General features: G+C 36.8%; 1 protein-coding gene and 1 pseudogene across 2 annotated transcripts in view; both read right to left on the bottom strand.

The window, feature by feature from the left end:
• Window positions 1-206: 206 nt before the first annotated feature.
• Window positions 207-6,903, bottom strand: LOC102730484 (NADH dehydrogenase [ubiquinone] iron-sulfur protein 5 pseudogene; annotated as a pseudogene). Its single transcript, XR_014139646.1, has 2 exons — window positions 4,100-6,903; window positions 207-778 (listed from the first exon to the last, which is right to left on the bottom strand). The product of XR_014139646.1 is annotated as an NADH dehydrogenase [ubiquinone] iron-sulfur protein 5 pseudogene (transcript).
• Window positions 6,904-7,324: 421 nt separating this feature from the next.
• TRAPPC8 (trafficking protein particle complex subunit 8) overlaps window positions 7,325-22,038 on the bottom strand; it is a 65,112-nt gene continuing 50,398 nt past the window's right edge. Inside the window, exons 21-24 of the mRNA XM_081802537.1 lie at window positions 19,070-19,171; window positions 15,624-15,769; window positions 9,043-9,132; window positions 7,325-8,094 (exon numbers count right to left, since the gene is read on the bottom strand). Of these exons, the coding sequence (XP_081658663.1) occupies window positions 7,860-8,094; window positions 9,043-9,132; window positions 15,624-15,769; window positions 19,070-19,171 (573 nt within the window). The 3' untranslated portion in view covers window positions 7,325-7,859. The remainder of the gene's footprint in view (window positions 8,095-9,042; window positions 9,133-15,623; window positions 15,770-19,069; window positions 19,172-22,038) is intronic.

The raw sequence follows: 22,038 nt of genomic DNA, 5'->3' as shown, positions 1-22,038 counted from the left end.
TCAGGGTCCTGGGATGGATCAAGCCCCGCATCGGGCTCCCTGCTCCGCGGGAAGCCTGCTTCTCCCTCTCCCACTGCCCCCTGCTTGTGTTCCCTCTTTTGCTGTCTCTCTCTGTCAAATAAATAAATAAAATCTTAAAAAAAAAATCTTTCTCTCCCTTTGCATCCCGCACCCCCCCCCCCCGCCCAATAAAAAAAAAAGATATTAAAAGTTTCAAGAAAATCCATCATCCTGATTCTCTGGATGATGTAAAGGCTACTAAAAAGTCCATAATCTTTTTTTTTTTTTTTTTAGGATAGAGCAATCTTTATTTTTAGACACTTTCACAAAGAGGTTTTCAGTAAATGAACTTTCCAGTAGAGAAGAGAGAACATGAAAATCAGCCTCCAGCCATCAGCAGCAGCTCCACTCAGGGCCTAGGATCCTCCTTGCCCAAGTGGTGAGGTGGAGGTGTGTACTTCCCTTATTAGTTTATCTCACTGCCTCCTGATGTCACTCAGACGTTTCATCGTTTTCTCCTGAAGCAGACATTCTACGAAATCATCAAATTCTATCTTGCACTCTTTCTCTGCACAGGTACCACCAATTCCATGCGCACATTCTATCCATTCTTTTTCAAAAGCATGGCATGGACCTGGAATCTTGTGAGGCTGCTCGGCACTTTGGATTGTCATCCGATGACCTAAGTTAAGGCCCAGCCTTTTCTGCACATCAAAGAAAGGCATGGCGTCGTGCCACAGTGCCCTCGTCTCCTTCCTGGCCGCCGCTACTGGATGATCTGCCAATAATTGTTTTAATTACGAACTATTTCCTGGGTTAATATTGTTAATATGTTAGGTTGGTGAATTATCATTAACTTGCCTGATTCTAATTCTCTGTAGCAGAAGAAAAATGCTAAGCCAAACTCCACTAAGTGCTACCTCATCAAATGCTAATTTCCACATTTTAAAGGCAAATGGTAAGCATGGCACCCATGTAAAATTGCATTCCTGGTGCCCTCTAGTGGATATAGTTGGTTTTGAGAATCACTTGCCACATCTTAGTGAAACCCGCCATAGAGGAATGAGACATTCCTTCTCCCTATGTTCTGTCCTCTCTCCTTTCTCCTCCTTTATTCTCTGGTCTTGCCCAGGTTCCCAAGATGTCCTAATGATGTCACTCAGTGTTAAAACGAATAACATTGTTATTATTCTCTTACTTACAGAAACAGGTGTTTATTTACAAAAACAGTCACACCCATTCATTTACATACTGTGTTTGGCAGCCAGAGATTGTATGTACCCCCATAGACCTGAAAGGTTTACTGTCTGATACTTTACAGAAAAAGCTTACCAATCTTTAGTCTATGAGCATATCACTAGTTCTGAAAAATGCTTGACAAGGGAGGGCTGATCCCTAGTTGAATATGTTTAGGAAACTCCCATGAATGCACACGAGTGTAAAGAAACCTCTAATTTTGTTTAGTCAGGGAAATCTTTTTTTTCACCTAATATCTATTAACATCCTCCTATTCCGTGGAAAACATTTTGGGAAATACTATTTTATAATATTGTGCTTAAAGACTTAAGTCTTATTATTACTGTTCTTATCAACCTCAGAGGAAATATTCCATCTTGGTACATCTATAGCCATTTACTTAAGTTACAACCAAACGTTATATTGAGTATAATTTACTTTAAAATAGTTCACCAGGGGCGCGTGGGTGGCTTAGTTGGTTAAGCGACTGCCTTCAGCTCAGGTCATGATCCTGGAGTCCTGGGATGGAGTCCCACATCGGGTTCCCTGCCCTCTCACCCTCCTCCCTCTCATGCTCTCTGTCTCTCATTCTCTCTCTCAAATAAATAAATAAAATCTTAAAAAAAATAAAAATAAAAATAAAATAGTTCACCAGGGGTGCCTGGGTGGCTCAGTTGGTTAAGGGTCCGACTTTTTTTTTTTTTTTTTTTAAGATTTTATTTGTCAGAGAGAGCGTACAAGTAGGGGGAGCTGCAGGCAGAGGGAGAGAGAGAAGCAGGTTCCCCACTGAGCAGGGAGCCCGACGTGGGGCTCGGTCTCAGGACCCTGGGATCATGACCTGAGCCGAAGGCAGACGCTTAACCAACTGAGCCACCCAGTCATCCCATAAGCATCCAACTCTTGACTTCCACTCAGGTCATGATCTTGCGGTCACGGGATCAACCCCTGCAACAGCTCTGCGCTCAGCAGGGAGTCTGCTTGAGATTCTCTCTCTCCCTCTCCCCTTCCCACCACTCTCTCTATAAAATCTTTAAAAAAAAAAAAAAAATAGCTCACCAAAGACAGGGTGATATATAAATTTTGTTTTAACCACCTAGGAGTAGTTAAAAAAGCATCTGAAGTACCTAACCCAGGGGTGGTTATTTAGCCATTGAAAATCTCATCAGTCCAGAATCCAAAAAATGGCTATCAAAACCTTTCAAATATCAGCTGTCTCACTTAGCAATAGAGAGTTTTAACAACATAAAGGTGATATAAGTGGTGTTCAAGATATGTATATTGGCTAGAAATATTAAATATGTACAAGTTCTTCCACAATTACATGGAGAGGGTTTAAGAATCTAGATAGGCCAGTAGCCCATACCCAGTGGGAGTGGCATTCTTGGCCTAGGGCTAAAATTCAGTCCCGGTTCAGGTCACTAAGTATCAAAGAATTCTGTCACCTGATTCCAACTTAAAGATTAGCTGAATCTTGCCACTCATCATCACATCTGAATTGAGTAAACATTTCTGCCAAAAAAGTAGGGAACTAGAACTTCTCTAAGCATCTGGGAATGCGCCTTATGGCTGCTTTATGAATGTGCAGTATCTGGACATGTAGCAGAATTCATTGTAATGTACCAGTCAGCAAATAGGCTGAGAGGAAGGAAAGCCTAAGCTAATATGAACACATACCCCAGTGTGCCTGGAACAGACCCAGTTTATGCCTGTTTGTCCCACTGTAATTATTAATAGCGCCTCCTTTCACTCTCAAGTTATCTCATTTGGGGTGAAAACTTATGTGGTCACCCTATCTACAGCTCTCATCTACCTATACCTAGCAGAGAGGACAAATACCTGCCCAAAAGAATCCAATTATTGTGAACAGCAAAACTGACAACACCAAAAGCTAGTAAGATTTGATAGTTACTTATGATCAGCAGCCAAGAAATAATAAAGCCACAGGCAAGCTGGGATTGAACATCAGCTGCAGCCTAATTGTTTACTTTAACCAACTGAGCAAATGAGCTATTGTAAACTGAATTTTTCTTTCAATATCCTTAAATAGAAAATTAATCTTTGAACAATTTGTCACATTTTAGGGGCTTATGTTTAAAACACTGGCCTAGTCACCTAGAACTTTTGAAGAAGAATAACATTTCCATGATGTGACTAAAAACTAGATAGTAACAAATTTAATAAAAATCTGCAGCCAGAAACAGTGCTTCTCAGGCTCCCTAAGGCCGTGTTTCCGAAAGCGTGGTATACAGGTCCCCCATTCAGCATCAGGGCTTGTTAAAACCACAAGATTTAAAAAAAACAACAAACAAACCTCGACAACAAAAACAAGATTCCATACTCAAACCAGACCAACAAAATTGGTCTAGGCAGGTAGACCATCCATTTCTGGGGAAGTAGCCTCTGAAATTACATTTTTAGTAGCAAATGATTATGCCCATACATTTTGAGAACCATTTCCCTATTGAGTCCAAAAGCCTGGAATATTCTATAAGACACTTCAGCTCCTGGCTAACTGCAATGCGGATGTCAGTCAGAATATTAACTTTTCTTTATGGTCTATGCCCATACCCAGAGGTATGCTGGTAAATACGCATCAAATTACAGGCTAAAAAAGCTTTTTAAGCAGATATAAAGTCTTCATAGCACACAACTTATAAATAATAAAATATGCAGTATTCTATATTGCAAATACCATATAGCCCAGTGATCCTCACAGAGGGCCTTTGTTAAGTTTTGCCAAGCTCTTGAGCAACCGACCTATCTTGCAATTAACAAATGAGAACAATTCCAGTACGAATCTTGATTGATATTTTTGTTTATGTTAAGGGGGAAGAGGAAAGTGAGAAGATATGCTAATCCTCACCTGATGTTGTTCATCAATGACAGGAGCAACTTCTTTGCTGATCTGGATAATAGTTTTCAGGTACTGGAGGAATATTTCTTCAAATATTTGTGCTATTCATAATGTGAAAGCTACCTTCATGCAACACTTTTAAACTTAATCTGCATTATTAACATTTTCTCCATTGCTTTCGGAGATCTAGAGTAAACAGCAAAAATCAATACATCAAGACCTAATAGGTAGCATTTGATGCCCCTGGGGTAAATATTCCACTATGGGCAGTTTCAAGCTTTGCCAGAGCAAGACGTCATTGAATGCAGAGTTGGGGACAGTAGCAAAAGACCCAGAAGTGCAAGCAGCTGTGGCAGAGAGGTGCGCAACCCTGCTCTTAACAAGAGTTGTTCTGCACCCAGGTTTGGAATCTTCAATGTTTTTGAATCTGGAAAATGAGGTCTTTTGAGTTTCTCCTCACTTTTGTGCACTTCCCCCTAGAGGGTTGCTGGGAGGCAGACTAAACTGTGGCAGCCAAGGAAGGCACCGGGGCTGGGGCTCCACCTGTTCCAGACTTGGCTGAGCCTGTCCTCCTCCTTCAATTACAGCGGCCTCCCTTGGAAACACCTTCTCCTCTTCCTTTATCTGCAAGTACCAAGGTTCTGTAGTAAAATTAGATTTGCCTCTCCCAGCCAAATGCCCCTTCTCTGGTTAAAAAGTTATCTTGAAATCAGACTTTCTAATCAACAGATAGTAATAGTCTTCAAAGGATAATCTTCCTGGAATGTTTACTGAACCAAGACGTACTATTCAAATGCAAAAAAGAACACTTTTTTTTTTTTTGCCTTTCACAAAAATATCTAATTCTCAGATGTGTCCCTTTCTGCCACCAATTACAGCATAATTAATTCAATCACTAAGGAAGGGAAGAAATGTTGAAGTTAGGAAAGCTGACTTCTATCACAGCTTACAAATCAAAATAGAAACATAGGGGAGAAAGGGGAACACATGACATGCAATCTCCTCTCCTGAGGCCAAATACCATAGCCCATTCATCCTGGGAACGAACAATAGAATATTATCAAACAGGGTTGACCCTAAGCAAAAAGTCTGTAACGGCTAAGTTTTTCTTTGGCTCCTTCAGCCCCCTGCCCCCATTCCTGCTCCTCCCACCTGCACTCCTCACCTCCCTTCTAAGTACTGTACTGGCGTCCCATTCCAAGTAAAGCCTTGCTCTCACAAGCTGCAGGGCACATCATATCGATTATGGTAGGTTATCAGGGTACTTAACAGGTATTTGCATTTTAATGGAGTCTTCTGGAAATCAGGCCTTGGGCTATGAATCTTAATGGAAAAATTTCAGTAGAGATTGGAAGTTCTTGGGCGGCACAAGCTTCAAAATACTCAGCACTCTTCTAAGTAGCCAATTTATGAGATTACCCCAGTTAGGAGGCATTTCCTTAGTTGCCTGAGGAATAGATCCTGTCCCTTGTTGCTCCTAAAGCCCCACTACAAAGACTGTCATCAGAGCTCTAGCCGCCAGATCTTGTTGAGTACTTTTACAGTTAGGGGAGAGACTTGCTTTGTGTCAGAGTGACTTCAGCTCGCCCTTAAACCCTGAGTTCTCTTGTCTCCTCTCCACAATTCCTTCTGGATTCCTGTCTTCCCCACCTCTGCTTTCTACAAAGGCGTGTAAGTAGATGCTTGAGACAGCTTGTTGGAATTCAGTGCTAAATTCTCTACTTACAGATAATTTGAGTTAGAGGAGTATTCTCTGCGTAGTTATGTCCAAAGTACGAGTTAGGTGTGGCTTCACTTGGTTTTTTTTTGTTTTTTTGATGTGTATATTTAATTGCAGAACGGATGGAAGGATTAAGACTTAGGTAGACACCGTTATCCCAAGGCCACCTCAAAATAAACTCTCCGGTTTTATTTGTCTGAAAGTATCTTTGTTTCATTTCCTTCTTAAAAGGTATTCTTGCTGAGTTTAGAATTCTGGCTTAGTGGTTTGTTTCTTTCAACGCTTTGAAGATACCCCCCTCGACCCCCAGACCCATTTTCTGTTTTCCATGATTTCTGTCGAGAAGTCTGCTATCAGTTGTGCTACCACTTGTCTTCTGTATTCAAGACTGTATTCCCCCCCTTTTAAAATTCCCAGCAGGTTCACTATGTGGCATCCGGATATTGTTTCTTTATATTTATGTTGTTGGGATTTACTAAACCACTTGAATCTGTAACTTGATGTCCATCTTGGAAATTCTCAGAGATTCACTTCAAATACCACCTCCGCACTACCCTGTCTCCCCTCTTTCTGGGACTCCAAATAAACATAAAACTTTCCCACTGAACCCAGTAGGTCCCTTACCTTCTTGTGCCTATCTTCCAAACCTTTGTCTCCTTGCTTCAGCTTAAGTGATTTCTCCTGACCTGTATTTCCTGTTTCAGAGTGCGTCAAATGTAAGGCTCTGCCTTTCGGTTGCTTCTTCCTAAGTAGATAAACACTCCCAAGGCAAAGCAGCCCCAAATGGTGGTCTCTTTTCTCTACTTCTCCAAGATTTTGGTCCACTAATAAGTGACTATATTGTTAACACTTTGTTTTTAGTAAGATGTTTTCTTCTCATTTTTAGACTCTACTTTTCTTCAGCAGGAAGGCTAAATCACCTAATCTACCATACCCGGCATCACAGTCTGTAATGTGGTTACTTTCAATAGTTTAATAAGCATGATCTTCCTTTTTCCCAGGATATAAAACAATTATCCAGATTTGTAACTGGGCATCAGACATGACACATTTAAAGACAAAATTCATTTGCTTGTGTAAAACATAGCCACCAAGGACTATAGGAACAAAAACTGTATTTCATGTTTGGAAACAGCTGGTTTGGCCTGCTGTAATTAATATGGTTGGCATTCATTTTAAATAAAGAATATGTTAAACCCTTTGAATTAAAAAATGAAAGCATCTAATAAATCTATACAGTGAATAGCATGTCTTTATTCTATTTACATTTGTTATAAATATAATACATTTTTGAAAAGCTTATTTTTAATTAACTTGAGTAGATTTATATTTTAAACAGATCAACTCAATTGTTAAAGTTACATAATAAAGAATATGATAATTTAAACGACAAAAAATTTTCATATTGTGAAATAGTGCACCCTATGCTGAGATGAATGAGGGAAAAAAAAGTCAAACTCCTTTCAAAACTATATTCAAAGCATCAGAAAAAAAATTTTTTTTTTTTTACAAAGTTATGTATAAGCCATAGGAACCACCAGATACTGAAGTATGAAGACTCTATAACCAAAGTTCAAAACTGATTTTAGAGAATTGTGTGATGCAAGACTGGAAAACTTGTATTTAACACTCTACAGAACTTCACAGTAAAGCTGGAATTTATAGACTAACGGCTCAACAGGGCTACTGCCAACAAGGCCTTTCCTTCCTCAGAATCATCTGGTAATATTCAGATACCATCAGTGAGTTGTAACAGCAGACTTAGACATTGGCTTTTAAGACGGGGCTTAATAAGGTGCGTGGATATGTTGAAACTCTGTATTAGGAGTATGTAAATTATTATCAGGGTTTAAAGAAATACAAAAAAAGAACGTAAGTATTCTCAGTCCAACGTGCTTTGCATCATCAACACATTGACAAGTCCAAAGTATTTTGCAGCAATCCGACACCAACCTCCATAACAAGTTAGGTACTTCAAATACTGCTGTTAAAACCCATTCAGTAAGATAAAACTGATTCTTGTGGATTTCAGTACAAATATGCAAGCTGTCACACATTATTGATGATGATCAGGGCAGGCATGGAGTTCTGCTGACTTGTTTCAAACACTGTAACTTGGTCCGATAACTTGGCAAATACCCTAGGCGTTCCAAGGTTATAAACACCTGTATGAACAAAGCATGCTTTCAGCTGCAAACTGTGAATCTCCTGGCTTTTAAGCTGAAGTTTATATTGTGTTTGTCCAAGCCATGTAAATGATCCATGGATTTCCAATGCTTCTGGACTGTGTGGGAGAAGGAAAATGGTAAGTTGGAGGGTTTTTCTTTATAAATTTTTTCCTGAAGTTCTAGTAACAGATCCCTTAAATCTAGAGATTCTACTTCTAGAAACTATTTCATGAAGCCAACTATTTATTAATAATGACAATAAAGGCAATAGGTAGTATTACTACTGCTATAATAGCTAACACTTGTTACCAGGTACTATGTTCTAAGCACAAGTGTTATCTCAATTAATGCTCACAACAGCAGCTAGTAAATTATGGAACCTTATTTCAAACCTCAGCTTTTAACCAACTGGTTATCCATAACATAAAAACAATTTGTATACAGGAATGCTTATAATACTGAAACTGTTTATAATGCTGAAAAATGGGAAGCAACCCAGAATCTACCAATAAGGCGTTATTTATGACACACATAATCAATCATACACAGAACGTGTCTGGATTCCAGAGAGCTGCTCCAGATCCTATTCGGGTTGTTATATACTAATAATCCGTATACACTTCACATTACTTTTCTAAAAATCCAAAAATTTCTGAATTCCAAAAAGCATCTAGCTCTTGAGATATCAGATATGGGAGTATGGACCTGTATTTTTTTAAGTATTATTTTATAATTACAAAAAAAAAAACCCTTCTATTGCAAACTTGCTGATTTTCAATTTTAGAGTTCTTTATCACCAACAAACTTTCATAAAAATTTTTGTCTCTGATCAAAACAATTTGCTTCTTTTGGAAATCGCTTGTCATTCTGTCACCACTATGATGCAGAGACAATCCTCTGTAACTCCTCTATAACACTTCTGTAATGTCAAACACAAATCCAGGGCATACCTGAGTAAACTTTCTCTATCTGTGTTAGGTCATTATGTGCATAATTCAAAATGCTAAACTGTTCTCACATCAATCCTAAGCTACAAAATAATCTTGCACCAAGTGAATCTTTACCTTGTTGTTTTATGCCGAAGATCAACTATTACATCAACATCAGCCTTAGAACAATTAGACAGTAAAAGGGTGACTGGTACTAAACAAAGGCTGTGGAAGGAAAATAGAGAGGTTAAGCTGTGCATTTTCTTTTTAAAATCAACTTTCTTGAAAATAACACTTAACGAATACCTAACAAGCTCCTTAAAAAAGACAATTAGATTCAAGTAAGGGAAAAAACTGAGTTCCAAAATTCAAAAAGACACATTATTTGTGTAAATAAGAAGGAAAATATGTTCCTACAATGCCTGAATGCTAAATATCAGAATATACACATCCACAAAACCATTTTGTTTCCATTTATTAGAGCTACTCTTAAAAAATAACTGAAGTGTTTCTTGGTGGTTATTTCTCAAAATGAAAAACAAAAATTTATAAATAATCTCAACTAGGAAAGATCAATGAAGAAAAAATAAACCGTGAAAATGCCAACAACTAATCCTGTTCTCTTTGTTTCTTGAAAATTACTTTATTTTGAGAACTTGGCCTTGATTGACATTTGCTTTTCTACCAAATCTGCATAAAAACCACCATGTTTTAGAGAATATGAAAATTATTTCTATAAAACAAATTACGAGGAAAGCCTTTTTAAGTGGACACATTTACTCAGGTAATCCAGTTTCTGATATTGCTTTATAATTAATAAATTACTAAAGCATTTAATAAAGCATAGAATGGACAGGCAGTGACAGAAGAGGACATATGAACAGACTGGTATAAATTTCAAATCAAGAACATAATAAACATAACCTAGGCACAAATGAAGGTTGGTTACATACTATTGTTAATATTTTACTCTATAAACACAAAGAATAAAGAGATAGTAAAAAACAAAATGCAGTAACCTTATAAGTTCACACAAAATAACTTTAAAATTCTGCTCAATGTATTTAATGCTTTCAGAAATTTTAGATCCTCTTACTGAGAAATATTTTCCAAACAATACTGCAAATAACAGATTTCCCTCAACCAAAAAGCTCAGATAATTTCAAAAACATACCCTTCAGTTGTGCCGTGCTATGCCCTTACCTCCCCCACAAACTTCTCACAAGGAAAGGAGGGTAATAAAGACAGGTTTCCAGTCTGAAGCGCCTCCTTAAATTAAATCCAACTACATAATTTGTAACACAAAGCAAAACCTCAGGAACCTTTGCTTTCTGTTCCCATCTGATCCTCAAATATCAAATGTTCCAGGCCTTATCTAAATGCCTCTAGAAATGTGAACATCTGGGTATTTCCTAGCCCCAAAACAGACTCATTATCTTCACTCCTTCTCTTCCTCCACGCACTGTTTCAGTGGATAGCACCCCCATCTATCCCAGCAAACCTTAGGCATCATACTAAGTGTTTCTTACTTGGGAATGGGAGCTCCTGCCTCACTAGTCCCATTCCCAATTTTCTATTATTCTTCACAAATTCCTGTCAATTCTTTCTCCCACACACTCTGAAACCTGGTTACTTTATCTTTTTTCCTTACAAGTTCAAGGCATCTTGTCTTTTGGTGTACTACAACAGCCTCTGGATAAGCACCCTGATACAATCCATTCTTTACATGGGGTGTTTCTCATATCTGACCTGTGTTTCCCACACTTGAACATGAACCAGAACTACCTGGTGGGCATGTTAAAAAAAAGACTACTGGGCCCCACTCCCAGTTTTGGTTCAGCAGGTCTGGGGAATGGCCCAAGGATTTGCATTCTAACAAGTTCCCAGATAATGCTGAGGGCACGGTCCGAGACCACGTTTTAAAAACCACTTTATATAACAGTCTTTCAAAAATGCTAATCTGATGAGCCACACAGAGACCAAACTGCTGAGAACTATCCCCCGGCCACCAAATTTAGCATTATTAAAGGCATGGGTTCTACAGTTAGACTAAAGTTTAAATATTAGCTCAACAATTCCGTATCTTAGTTTTCTCAACTGTGAACTAGGAACAATAATTGTACCTACATCTTGGGCTCATGATAGTGATTAGGTAGGATCAAATACGCTAAGTGCTGAGAATAATGCCTAGCACATGTTCAAAAGCTCCACAAACATGTCTAATGTGACTTCTTATTTTGAAAGCTATGGCAGTTAAACTCAGTATGTTTCACATCTTTGTTATGTCTGGTCACATATTCTTTCTCATCTTCTTATTCCTGTACGGTCCGTGTGCTACGTGCCGTAATCAAACCTCTTCATGACGCATCCCCTCCCACATTTCTGTATTACATGAAGAACACTCCTCCAGGTCCTCAATCTCTTCTCTTTATGTTTCTATATCTTACTTGAACTGAAATTTGGCTGAGTACACAGCTTCCTCTATCGCCCTCTTGACAAGAGATGCTGTTCTTCCAACATCTTCCACATCTCCGGTCAGAATGTATCATTAATGTAGTTCCAATACCACTCCTTGATGATTTCTTCCTATCTCCTCTGTCAAAACACCCATTTATTTGTAATAAACTACTCCACAGTTTTTCATCTTTTTTTATGTCCTCATACTGACATACTAAACCCAGCAACAGTAACTCAGTACAGCAGATTCTTTGGGGGAAGGGGAAAGGATGAGTATTTTGAAATATCTTAGGTAAAGATGAGGGAAACATCGCTTCACCTCGCATTCATCTCCTGCGTCTGTGAAGCAGGGGCATACCACTGCTCTACGCATCTCTTCCGTATCATCTATTGGCTTCAATTATTAAAAGCTTCGGCATGAATTTGCTTTCTTCTCTTTAATCCCGAGTCTTGTCATCATGTGGACAACTTTACTAAGTAGACGACCCATTCAACATCTTCTCAAATTTAGTACTATTCAAAACTCAGCCATCTACTTTCCGTGACCATACTGTGATTTTTTTTTAGTCACCTAAAATAGCTACCTCTGAAATAATACTCTGTCACTCCACTCTCTGACAATTATCTCCCATCTCTCCAGCTTTCTCACTCAATTATACTTCTACTCTTAGTGTCACAGGGATGACCAATCAATTTGGGGCTCTCTATTTCAGTGTTTCTCAATCTCAGTTAGTGCGGTATAACTATAACTACTGTGTAGCAGTTACTCATTCCCTTCACCCTTCCCACCGGGGGACTGTGGATCATCCTTGTTGATTGTGAAGGTGAGGCTAATTGGCCAATGGAATATTCATGTCTTTGATGCAAACAGAAGTCTTAAATGTGCTCTCACAATATGGTTCACATTTGTACTCCAGAGATACTCACTGAGAAGGACATATCCAAGTAGCTGCTGCCCATTTGGACTGAGCCCAAAATATATGTGGTACAGACAGGAACCCAACCAACTCACAGCTTGAAGATGAGCTTCAAGCCAAATGGTAGCTGACCTGCAGATCCATGAGTGTGAGAATGCCTTGTAGGCTACTGAATTCTGGAGTGGTTTGTTATGAAGCATTACTGTGGCAACCATGACTGATACAGACGCACGCTGGTATCATGTGAGGACATTTAAAAAATACAGATGCCTGGGTTCTATTCCCAGAGATTCTGATTAAAGTGGCATTGAGCATTTGGATTTTCAAAAATTCCCCAGGTAATTCTGTGCAGCCAGGGTTGGAAAAAAAAGCCCGCATTTTATCCTTATCTAACTTGTCTTGTTTTCACATACTTCCATACACAGTTTTATTTAACTGTGATGTTTTGCTTTTAACCCACTATTCTACTTTAGCTTGATCATTTAGGTGGTGTGCCCCTGCTTCACAGATGTATAAGACGAATGGGAGGTGAAGTGATGATCAAACCTGTCTTGCTTCACATACTTCCCTACACTGCCTAGATTCTATGAGTCTTTTTAACCCCAATAAAATCATGTGGAAAACTCCTAAATATCCTTGCCTCTAAAGCACAGCCAAGGTTTTAACCACTAAGGTTAAAAAGAAGCACTGTGGAATCTAAGATATTCAGGAAGTACGTGAAGCAGGATGGGTCTGATAAACGAAGTAGAACAACTGCTTAAAAAGAAACATCAGGGAATCAAAACTGCCCATGAAAGTACATGAAGTCAAAACAGGTTCAACAGGGATAAAACATAAAATTTTTTTCCTCAACTATGGCTGCACTTTAGAGCAACATTAAGACCTAGACAAAAAAGTTTTATAAATAACTTAAATGGTTAAAATTTTTAAAAATCTGACAACAGTGTTGGTAAAGGTATGGCGCAAAGGGAATTCCCATATACCGCTAAGTGGGATGTACAAGTTGGTTAAACTACTTTGGAAGAATTTGGGAAAAAAGGCAAGCACACATACACCAGGAGATTATACACAAGATTATTCACAGAAGAATTCAAAATAGCTCAAATATGAAAATAATCAAAAAGTCCGTCAACAGTAGAGTAGATAAATAGATAAACTGTTCCGGTATGTTCAAACATTCATAAGGCAATGAAAATTCTATTGCTTCGTGCAATAGTTAACAATTACTAACATAATATTAAATGAAAGAAGCCAGACATAAAAAGAATATACTCTATAATTCCACTTATATAAGAAGTTCAAAAAATGCCCCAAGCAAATCAAAATATAGAGTTGTATACTTAGTTGGAAAAATTATAAAGAGAAGCAAAGAAGTGACTACCAATATTGGGGGCACACGGGGTAGTGCCTGGGAGGGAATACACAGGGGGCTTCTGTGATGCTAGCAATAGCATAGAAGTGGTTATTTGGGTGTTAACTCTGTGGGAAAAAAAAAAAAATCACCATGGTCATACATGTTGTTTTTGAGCACATTTCTGTGTGTTATATTTAATAAAGAGAAGGTTTAAAAGTGGTTAGCACTATTTAAGTTACTTTTTAAATATGTCTGATGTTAAGTCTCTGTCAAGGTCTTAATTTTGCCCAGCAATCTGTGTGTCCTTAGCCAGCTTCTTCTCATTCCTCTCAGAAGTTACCCTCAAATTTTACTTCTCAAATGTTCTATCCTTTATTCTCTTATCTCCTATATTACTTTGCTCCTAGGAATATTCCCTAAAATGGAGGCACTCCATAATGTGTGAATACGTTAAAATTTCTCCCTACTTTCTTCTCTCCCTGTTTCAATAGTAAGGAGATTCCTTCTGCAGTCCAAAGCTAATCCTGTGATTCTTTGGACTGTGTATCTTTCCATCTATTAAGGATTCTGTTATTCTCCCTATATCCCATCATTTCCTTCAAGACCATAAACATAACCATATCTTACCTAGTAAGAAAACAATACTGAATGGATATTCCTGGATCCCTGTTCATAGCCCAGCTTTCTGAAAGGGTGGTCTACACTAGTAGACTACACTTTACTTACTTACCTCCCAATCTCTCCTCAACCTATTATACCCTGATTGCACTCCCATTATATAGTAACATTCTTCTAAAAAACCATTAATGACCTCTTGTCAGATCCAATAAATAATTTTCTGGTCCATTTACTACTTGACATTTCTGCAGCATTTTAAACAATTAAACCATTCTTTTTCCTTGAACTGTTCTCACTCAATTTTTGAGATACCACTTTCTCCTCATTGGTCTTTTCTTCCTAATTACTTCTCAACTAGTCTTCTTTGTGGATTCCTTTTTCTTTAGCTTTTCTCTCAGATGTCATTGTTCTGCAGGTCACTGTTCTCTTTTTGTTCTATCCCGCCCCATCGCCACCCTTATCCAGGGTGAATTTTTCACCAAAATTCATACCCTCACTTATTACTTATAGACTGGTTCTAACAGACGTCTCTCCATCTTTTCTTATACCTGCAAACTAGCAACTTTTTGAAGTGTCATTTTAAGTTTATATAATCAAGCTACTTACCAAAATTACAAATACAGATGCCCCCTGAACAACAAAGGGGTTAGAGGTGCTAACCCCCACACAGTCAAAAATCTGTGTATACCTTCTGACTACCCAGAAACTTACCTACTAATATCCTACTGCTAACTCAAAGCCTTACCAATAACACAAACTGTCGAGTAACACATATTTGGTATGTTACATGAATTATATTTTATATTCTTACAATAAAGTAAGCTGGAGAAAAGAAAATGTTATCAAGAAAATCCTTAAGAGAAAACACATTTACAATACTGTATTTATCAAAAAAGATCATGTATAAGTAGACCCACATAGATGGAACCACACTGTTCAAGGGTCAACTGAACATCATTCTCCAAGAAGTTAGCATTTAGCACTTAGTAAAGCTTCATAATGCTGTCTAAATTTGAACTGTTTGATGAGTCTATACTATAATCATTTCTTACATTTAATTTGTGTCTAAAACAAAACCAAAATTATATTTTTTCTTGGTTTTGACTTAATGATAAACATGCTCACCAAAAGGAAACTTGCAGCAACTGAGGTGTCAAAGGCAATTATCTACCTCTAACCACAGCTGCAGCATATAGTAATCATAGTAAAGGGTAAATTATTTAAGAGCAATTTCCATAGACTCAATATTATTCTAAATTTCTTCTTCAATACTGGGGTTAATGCCATTGTTAAAATAAATAAATAAGAGTGTGTGCGTATATACGCACACGTGCACTGTAGAAAAATTTTAACAAAAATAAACCTCAGACCTTTTTTGATGAAATGGATGATTAAATGATTCTGGATAGTGAAGACTCGTTTTAATGAGATTAGAAAGCTGCTCTACGGATGGTCTTAAAGGAACTGTAGTGTTTTCTGGCCTGAAAAATTTTAATAGTTCCATTTCTGGTGGCTCCTGAGAAAAGAAAAAAATATATATGACAATAAAAACACTGTCTTGTTAAAACATAGCATATACAAATAAAAGAAGTTAAAACCAGCGGAGATAAAGAAAAGCATGAACAATACTTTTTCTGCTGTTATTTAAACTAACAGAATCATCTGCGATACAATTGAGGATAAACAATCTAGGATCAGCATCATTTATTCATTCCCTATTTATTATGTGCTGGAGTTAGACTTAAGTTCCAGCAACTTCACATAAGGTATTTAATACTTTAAGACTGAATTTCCTTATTTATAAAAAGGGGTTCATAATAATTTCAAAATCTGTTGTGGTTGTTACTTGGTACTTAAGCCATAGACATTGAATTGTATAGCACCTGTTTTAATAGTTGAAGAACTAAAATTGCTTTAAAATTTCATTTTGAAAATAGACTGCTGTGTTTATTATAGATTACAGTACTTCATCTGTATTAACTGAAGGTTAATCATGCATGTAAAAGTCTCAGTATAGCCAGTGCCAGGCACACCGTAAACATTTCAATAAATATCATTATCACCTAAATGAAAACAGAGAATATCACCCCCTTTCTACTATTATCTTTTTTAACCATTTTTCTCCATTTTTCTTTACCATCCAGGGAAATTTTGATTTTTAATTTCCTGCTAGCCTAGTTGGGATTTTGATCTGCACTAGGGATTGGCAAACTATAGCCCACGGGCCAAACCCAGCCTGCTTCCTGTTTTTGTAAAGAAAGTTTTATTGAAACAGCCATATCCATTTGTTTACATACTGTTTATGGTTGCTTTTGGACTCCAACAACAGAGATGAGTAATTAAGACAAAGACCTTCTGGCCAGCACAGTCTAAAACATTATCATCTGGCTACTGACAGAAAAGGTTTGTTGATCCCTGATGTATACAGCTGTAAAAGCAAGAACTAAATTTGCTTTTGATTTAGAAGTCAGAGAAAAGTGACTAAAGGTTTACTCCGGAGGAAAGAAGAGAAGAGAAGCAGAACTTCTGGGGTGCTACTTATGTTCTATTTCTTGATCTGGGTCCTGGTTATACTGAAGTGTTCTTCAATTTGTGAAATTCAATGAGCTATTCAACTATTCTGTATTTATCTTACACTTTAATAGAAAGTTCAAAAAATGTATTATTGTTTAATATATTCTAAACATCAAAAAAACCAAGCTATTGTTTTAGACTTCTAAACTATACTAAATAAATTTCCATATGCCACTTAGGTAGAAAACACACGAACAATAGCCATAAAAGGATACCAAAGGCCTGAGCTAATTTACTGAGAGAATATTTAAAAGCGTTTCCCCTTCTCGCAGCTTAAAAGTAGCAAAAAGTATTTTCACAACCAGCGCTAAATATTTGTCCAGTAATTTGACAATAAGGATCTGATTCATACCTTATGACAGTTCCACACAAGAGAGGCAAGGAGTAAAGAACTATTATCTTTGTCTTGTAAGTGAGTAGTAAGCTAAGGATCATCAAGTTATGCAAGTAATTTGGTCATCAATCTCAAAGTCTTTGGGCTCCAAATCTATTATTCACAGTATTATGAAACTGCCTTATCTCCCAAGCTCAGTTAATCATATAAAGCGAATAAAAAATATTTCAAAGGTGAAATACAGAGAAATAAAAATGATATGCCATTCATGGTATGTAAAATGAAAATATAACATGAATAACTTTTATAGAAATCACTTCTTCATTTTCTAAGTGCTAATTTTGCCAATGTTTGAGATGTTCCAAATTATCAAAAGTTTATATACAACTAAAACCTGGGACTTCTGTATTAATCAAAGGTGAAGAAACAATTTTTTAATTAAGAAATAGATTTGGGGTTAAATTTGATATCTTCATTAAAACTAGTGGAATATTGCCATTTGTAACCTTCGAAGTAAAAACGGATTCAAGTCATAGAATTGGCAATGGATGCTAAAACTAGTGGACATAGGTTTGATAAGAAATCAGACATTTACATAGGTCCAAATTATCTCCCCACAAATTACTTATTAGAAAACGAAAGGAAAAACAGTAACTTTACTGTAGAAAAATACGGTGGAGACCATCTTAATCAAATGATCCATCACTGATAATGAAACAAATTAATATCAAGTGCTTTTTGATATAATACACTGACAAGGACATAAACATCACTTCTGTGGTATTCCTGCCAAAAAATGTATAACCTTAATCTAATCATGAAGAAACACAAGAAAAACCCAAAGAGGTATTATTCTACATTAAAATAAATGGCCCATGCTCCTCAAAGATGTCAATGACATAATGACAGATCAAGGCTCAGAAACTGTCCCAGATTAAAGGAGACTAAAGAGACATGACAAGCAAATGCAACTCATGATCCTGGACTGGCCTGGGTAGGAAAAAAAAAACTGTCAAGCATATAATGGAGACCTCTGATGACATCTGAATATGGACTAATATGAGTACTGCATCAATGTTAAACTTCCTGAATTTAATAATGGTGTCTGTGATTATATAAGAGATTGTCCTTATTCTTAGGAATACTCGTGAACTAAATGGGGGTAGAGAAGGATGTCTGCAATTTACTTGGGAGTAATTAAGAAAAAAAAAATCAATGTGTACATAAATAGAGAAAAAAATGATAAAGCAAAGAAGGTAAAATGCTAACCACTGGTGAACCCTGGTGAAAAGTATGAGAGAGTCCTTTATACTATACTTGCAGCTTTTCTGCAAGTTTGAAAATTATTTCAAAATAAAAGTTTTCAAAAATAATGAGAAAGCTGGAAATTAAGATCCAGTATTTATAAACACAATACAAGGTCACTGTTTGAATTACTGGATGTGCTTAAATTTTGTTCATATATACTATGAGAACTTTTTGGTAAGATGAAACAGTATTTTATGAGAAATCAGAAAACACATTAAATACTATTACCAGCTGCTGCACCACTCCATGGAGCATCCTTCACACTTTATGCTTTGCCCTCCCTGGAGTTCGGCAGTGGTATAGGCTTATTTCCCTTCCTCTCAAGCAAATTAATTCTTTTTATACTACAAATTCTAGATTCAGTATAGAATATTTATTAGAAACCTCAAGATCACAAGTGTATCTTCATACTCTTACGAGATGCTAATAAATTTTAATTTATGTTCATTTCTCATTTAAATTAGTTTTCTGCCACCAACCCCCCCACTCCAATCTCAATATAAAAGCCTGCACAAGCCAGACCCCTTTAAAAACCCCCAAACCAACCAAACAAAAAACTCCACAGTTCACAAGAAGACCCAAAGAAAACTCTGTTATTACCTGTTTCTGAGGACATGAAAAGGCTTCTTTTCCTATAGTGTGAAGAATAACATGATGCTGACCTTCCAAAATAAGCTGCTTATTATCTTCCACTACATAAGCCTAAACATACAAAGCACAAAAATGTTACCTTTCTTGGCAGTAACCTCAAAAGTAATGAATGCAATATTTGATGGAAGGGAGAAATATAATGGCTACTTAACAATTATCAACACTATGGATGCGTCAGAATTTCTACTTTTATTTATTCATTCAATCAACAGAGAATCTGTCAAAATTTGTTTTGCTTCAGTTTAACACAGTTGGCCTGAATATTTAAGGGACACATCTTAAAATCTTTTTCAGTGTTCTCTAGAGCTCTTAAGAAACTAGTCCAAAAGAGCAGTGCTCTAACACAAGCCTTTTTGTTACTGGACTGACGATATACAGGCAAAACATTTTTTCTCATAGTCTTGCTTCTGAAATGCCTCAGGGTTTATCACCTAGTAGAACAAAATCAGTGAGTACAATCATTAATCTTGTAAGTGAAAATGTCACACCCTTGGATATCTTAACCGTAAGTACATACACTTAAAAAAAAAAAAAGGCTGATTTCATCTATATCAAAACACTGGTTCCAGCATATAACTCATCACCCTCTTGAATTGCTTCTGCCCCAGAAAAAATGTTATATGTAAATGGCTCTGATATACTGTTATCATCACATTATGCAAATACAAAGGCTTAAAAATTTTTTGACAAGCCCAATTTTTTTACTATTAGATTCAACAGACATAACATTTCTCAGGCAAAATGCTATAAAAGTTTCTAAATGTTTTCATTTCATATTTTCAATCTGTGTACTTATTTTATCATGGCTAGTTTTGCCACCCATATATCACACCTGGAGCAGTGCTGCACAAAGACACAGGACAGCCGGGACCTGCTCAGTGTGCATTACTACACAGCCCAGTGATGCTGTAGTTAAACACCTGCTGGGGTGGGCCTTCAGCTGAGAGGATGAGTGCTGACAGGGTAAAGTTCTGAGACATGTCTTATGTTTTTTCCAATGGTCTCATGGGATTGAACAAAAATCATCCATAGCCTTGTCAAATTCTATAATGTATTCTTCTCTCTGCACAAAGACTTAACTTTTTAAAACAAACCTTTACATTTGGTTAAGACTGGTCAGGAATTGTTCTGTGCCCTTTTTCCAATTATTTTTCACAAAAACGTTGTCTGAGCTCTTCGTTTTTCTCCTGCATCCTATTTTACTGAAAGACTCCTAATGCTTCCTGTTTCCTACTCCACAACTTAAATGACTTTTCAAGTTTCCTTTCATGCAGTGCTTTTTTGCATTATCTAGACACTTCACTAAAGAAAATCTACCACTTTCTCAAATGAGTCTGTGCTAAACTTATCTTAGATACTAGCCACAATCAACTTAATATCCTATTCTTTATTCTATTCAAACTTCCATTTTCTAGCCAAGGAGCATCATAGCTTAGTTTTCTTCTTCATGTAATCAGCAATACTAGTAGGAGTGGGCTGCTATTCAGGGCTGTTTGCCCCCCAGCCAAACTGTGGACTTAACAATTAATACAGAGTACAGATACATTACTCAAAATCTTGTCTCAGAAATATTTCAAATTGTTACATGGCAGAAATCTGGAATGCAGCCACATACCTCAAGGGTCTAGTATACATTTAATGAGTGGTTGGCTTGCATTAAGGGGCAATACCACTGAGCCTGAAAATAGAAGCCTCTTGCTCCTAAGCTTCAAGAAGATTTGATTTCAAGCTAAAAATGGGAAACTGATCTTTTTATTATTATACACCTAAATCAATTAAAGTACCATTTTGTTTAAATTTTATTGAAACTCATGCAAAAAAAGAAAAAAAAACTCATGCCACCTTGGTTTTAAAAAGGTTTATTAGAAAATGTGTGATGTAGTAAAAAAGAATAGAGTGTCTGAACCAATTTAAAAATACATGTACTGATCATCTACTATGGGCATATCTCTATGTGAGCCCTTGTTTCAAACAACATAAAATCAAACCTTTCCACCCTGTTCAGGTGAATATCCTAGGGCAAGATCCTTAATTGCACTGTAGAACTGTCTTTTAAAAAATAATATGTAATTTTATTATATATTATATGTAACATAATTTATATATAATTACAAATTCTTATAATACATGCATAAAATACAAAAGGGTGCACTGTGAGAAACAAGCCTCCTCTGTATTATAGTAAATAACTTTAAGGAAGACTAAAGTCTAAACCATCTCATTCTGGTCTGCCATGTGTGGATCTTATCTGGATGTGATTTTTAAAAACTTAAAATATTTTCAGGGTGCCTGGGTGGCTCAGTCTGTGGAGCCTCTGCCTTCAGCTGAGGTCATGATCTCAGGGTCCTGGGATCGAGTCCCGAATCAGGCTCCCTGCTCAGAGTTGAGTCCACTTCTCCCTCTCCCTCTGCCCCTCCCTGTTGTGCTCTGTCTCTCTCTCTCTCTCTCAAATAAATAAAATCTTTAAAAAAATAAAAACTTAAAATATTTTCAAATAATCTGGAAAAACTGAAAACAAACCAACAAAGAGATAATAATTCAAAATTATTGTTATTTGGTTGGGTGAGATAAAAAATACTCTGGGGTTATGTTATATAAGAGAGTCCTCATCTGCTAGAAGTAAATACAGAAGCATTTACAGATAAAATATTATGTTATTAAAAAAATACTACAGCAAAAAATAAAGGAAGGTAAAAATAAAACAAAGGAGAGGGGCTACTGGAATAGATGAAAAATGAATAGCAACATATTAATGACTATGGAGCCTGAGTAATGGGTACCTGAAGGTTCACAGTGCTATTTTTTCTCTTTCTGGTGTTTGAAAATGCCCATAATAAAGAGTTTAATAATGATACTTATTTTCATGGAGCTTACTATATCTACAATGCTCTCAGTACCACTAAGAACTAACGGTAGTA

Source organism: Leptonychotes weddellii, chromosome 13 (genome assembly GCF_054177405.1).
Source record: "Leptonychotes weddellii isolate Sample4059 chromosome 13, ASM5417740v2, whole genome shotgun sequence".
Classification (NCBI taxonomy): Eukaryota; Metazoa; Chordata; class Mammalia; order Carnivora; family Phocidae; genus Leptonychotes; species Leptonychotes weddellii.
Note: the sequence above shows the minus strand (reverse complement) of the source record. Positions and strands in the feature narration are given on the sequence as shown.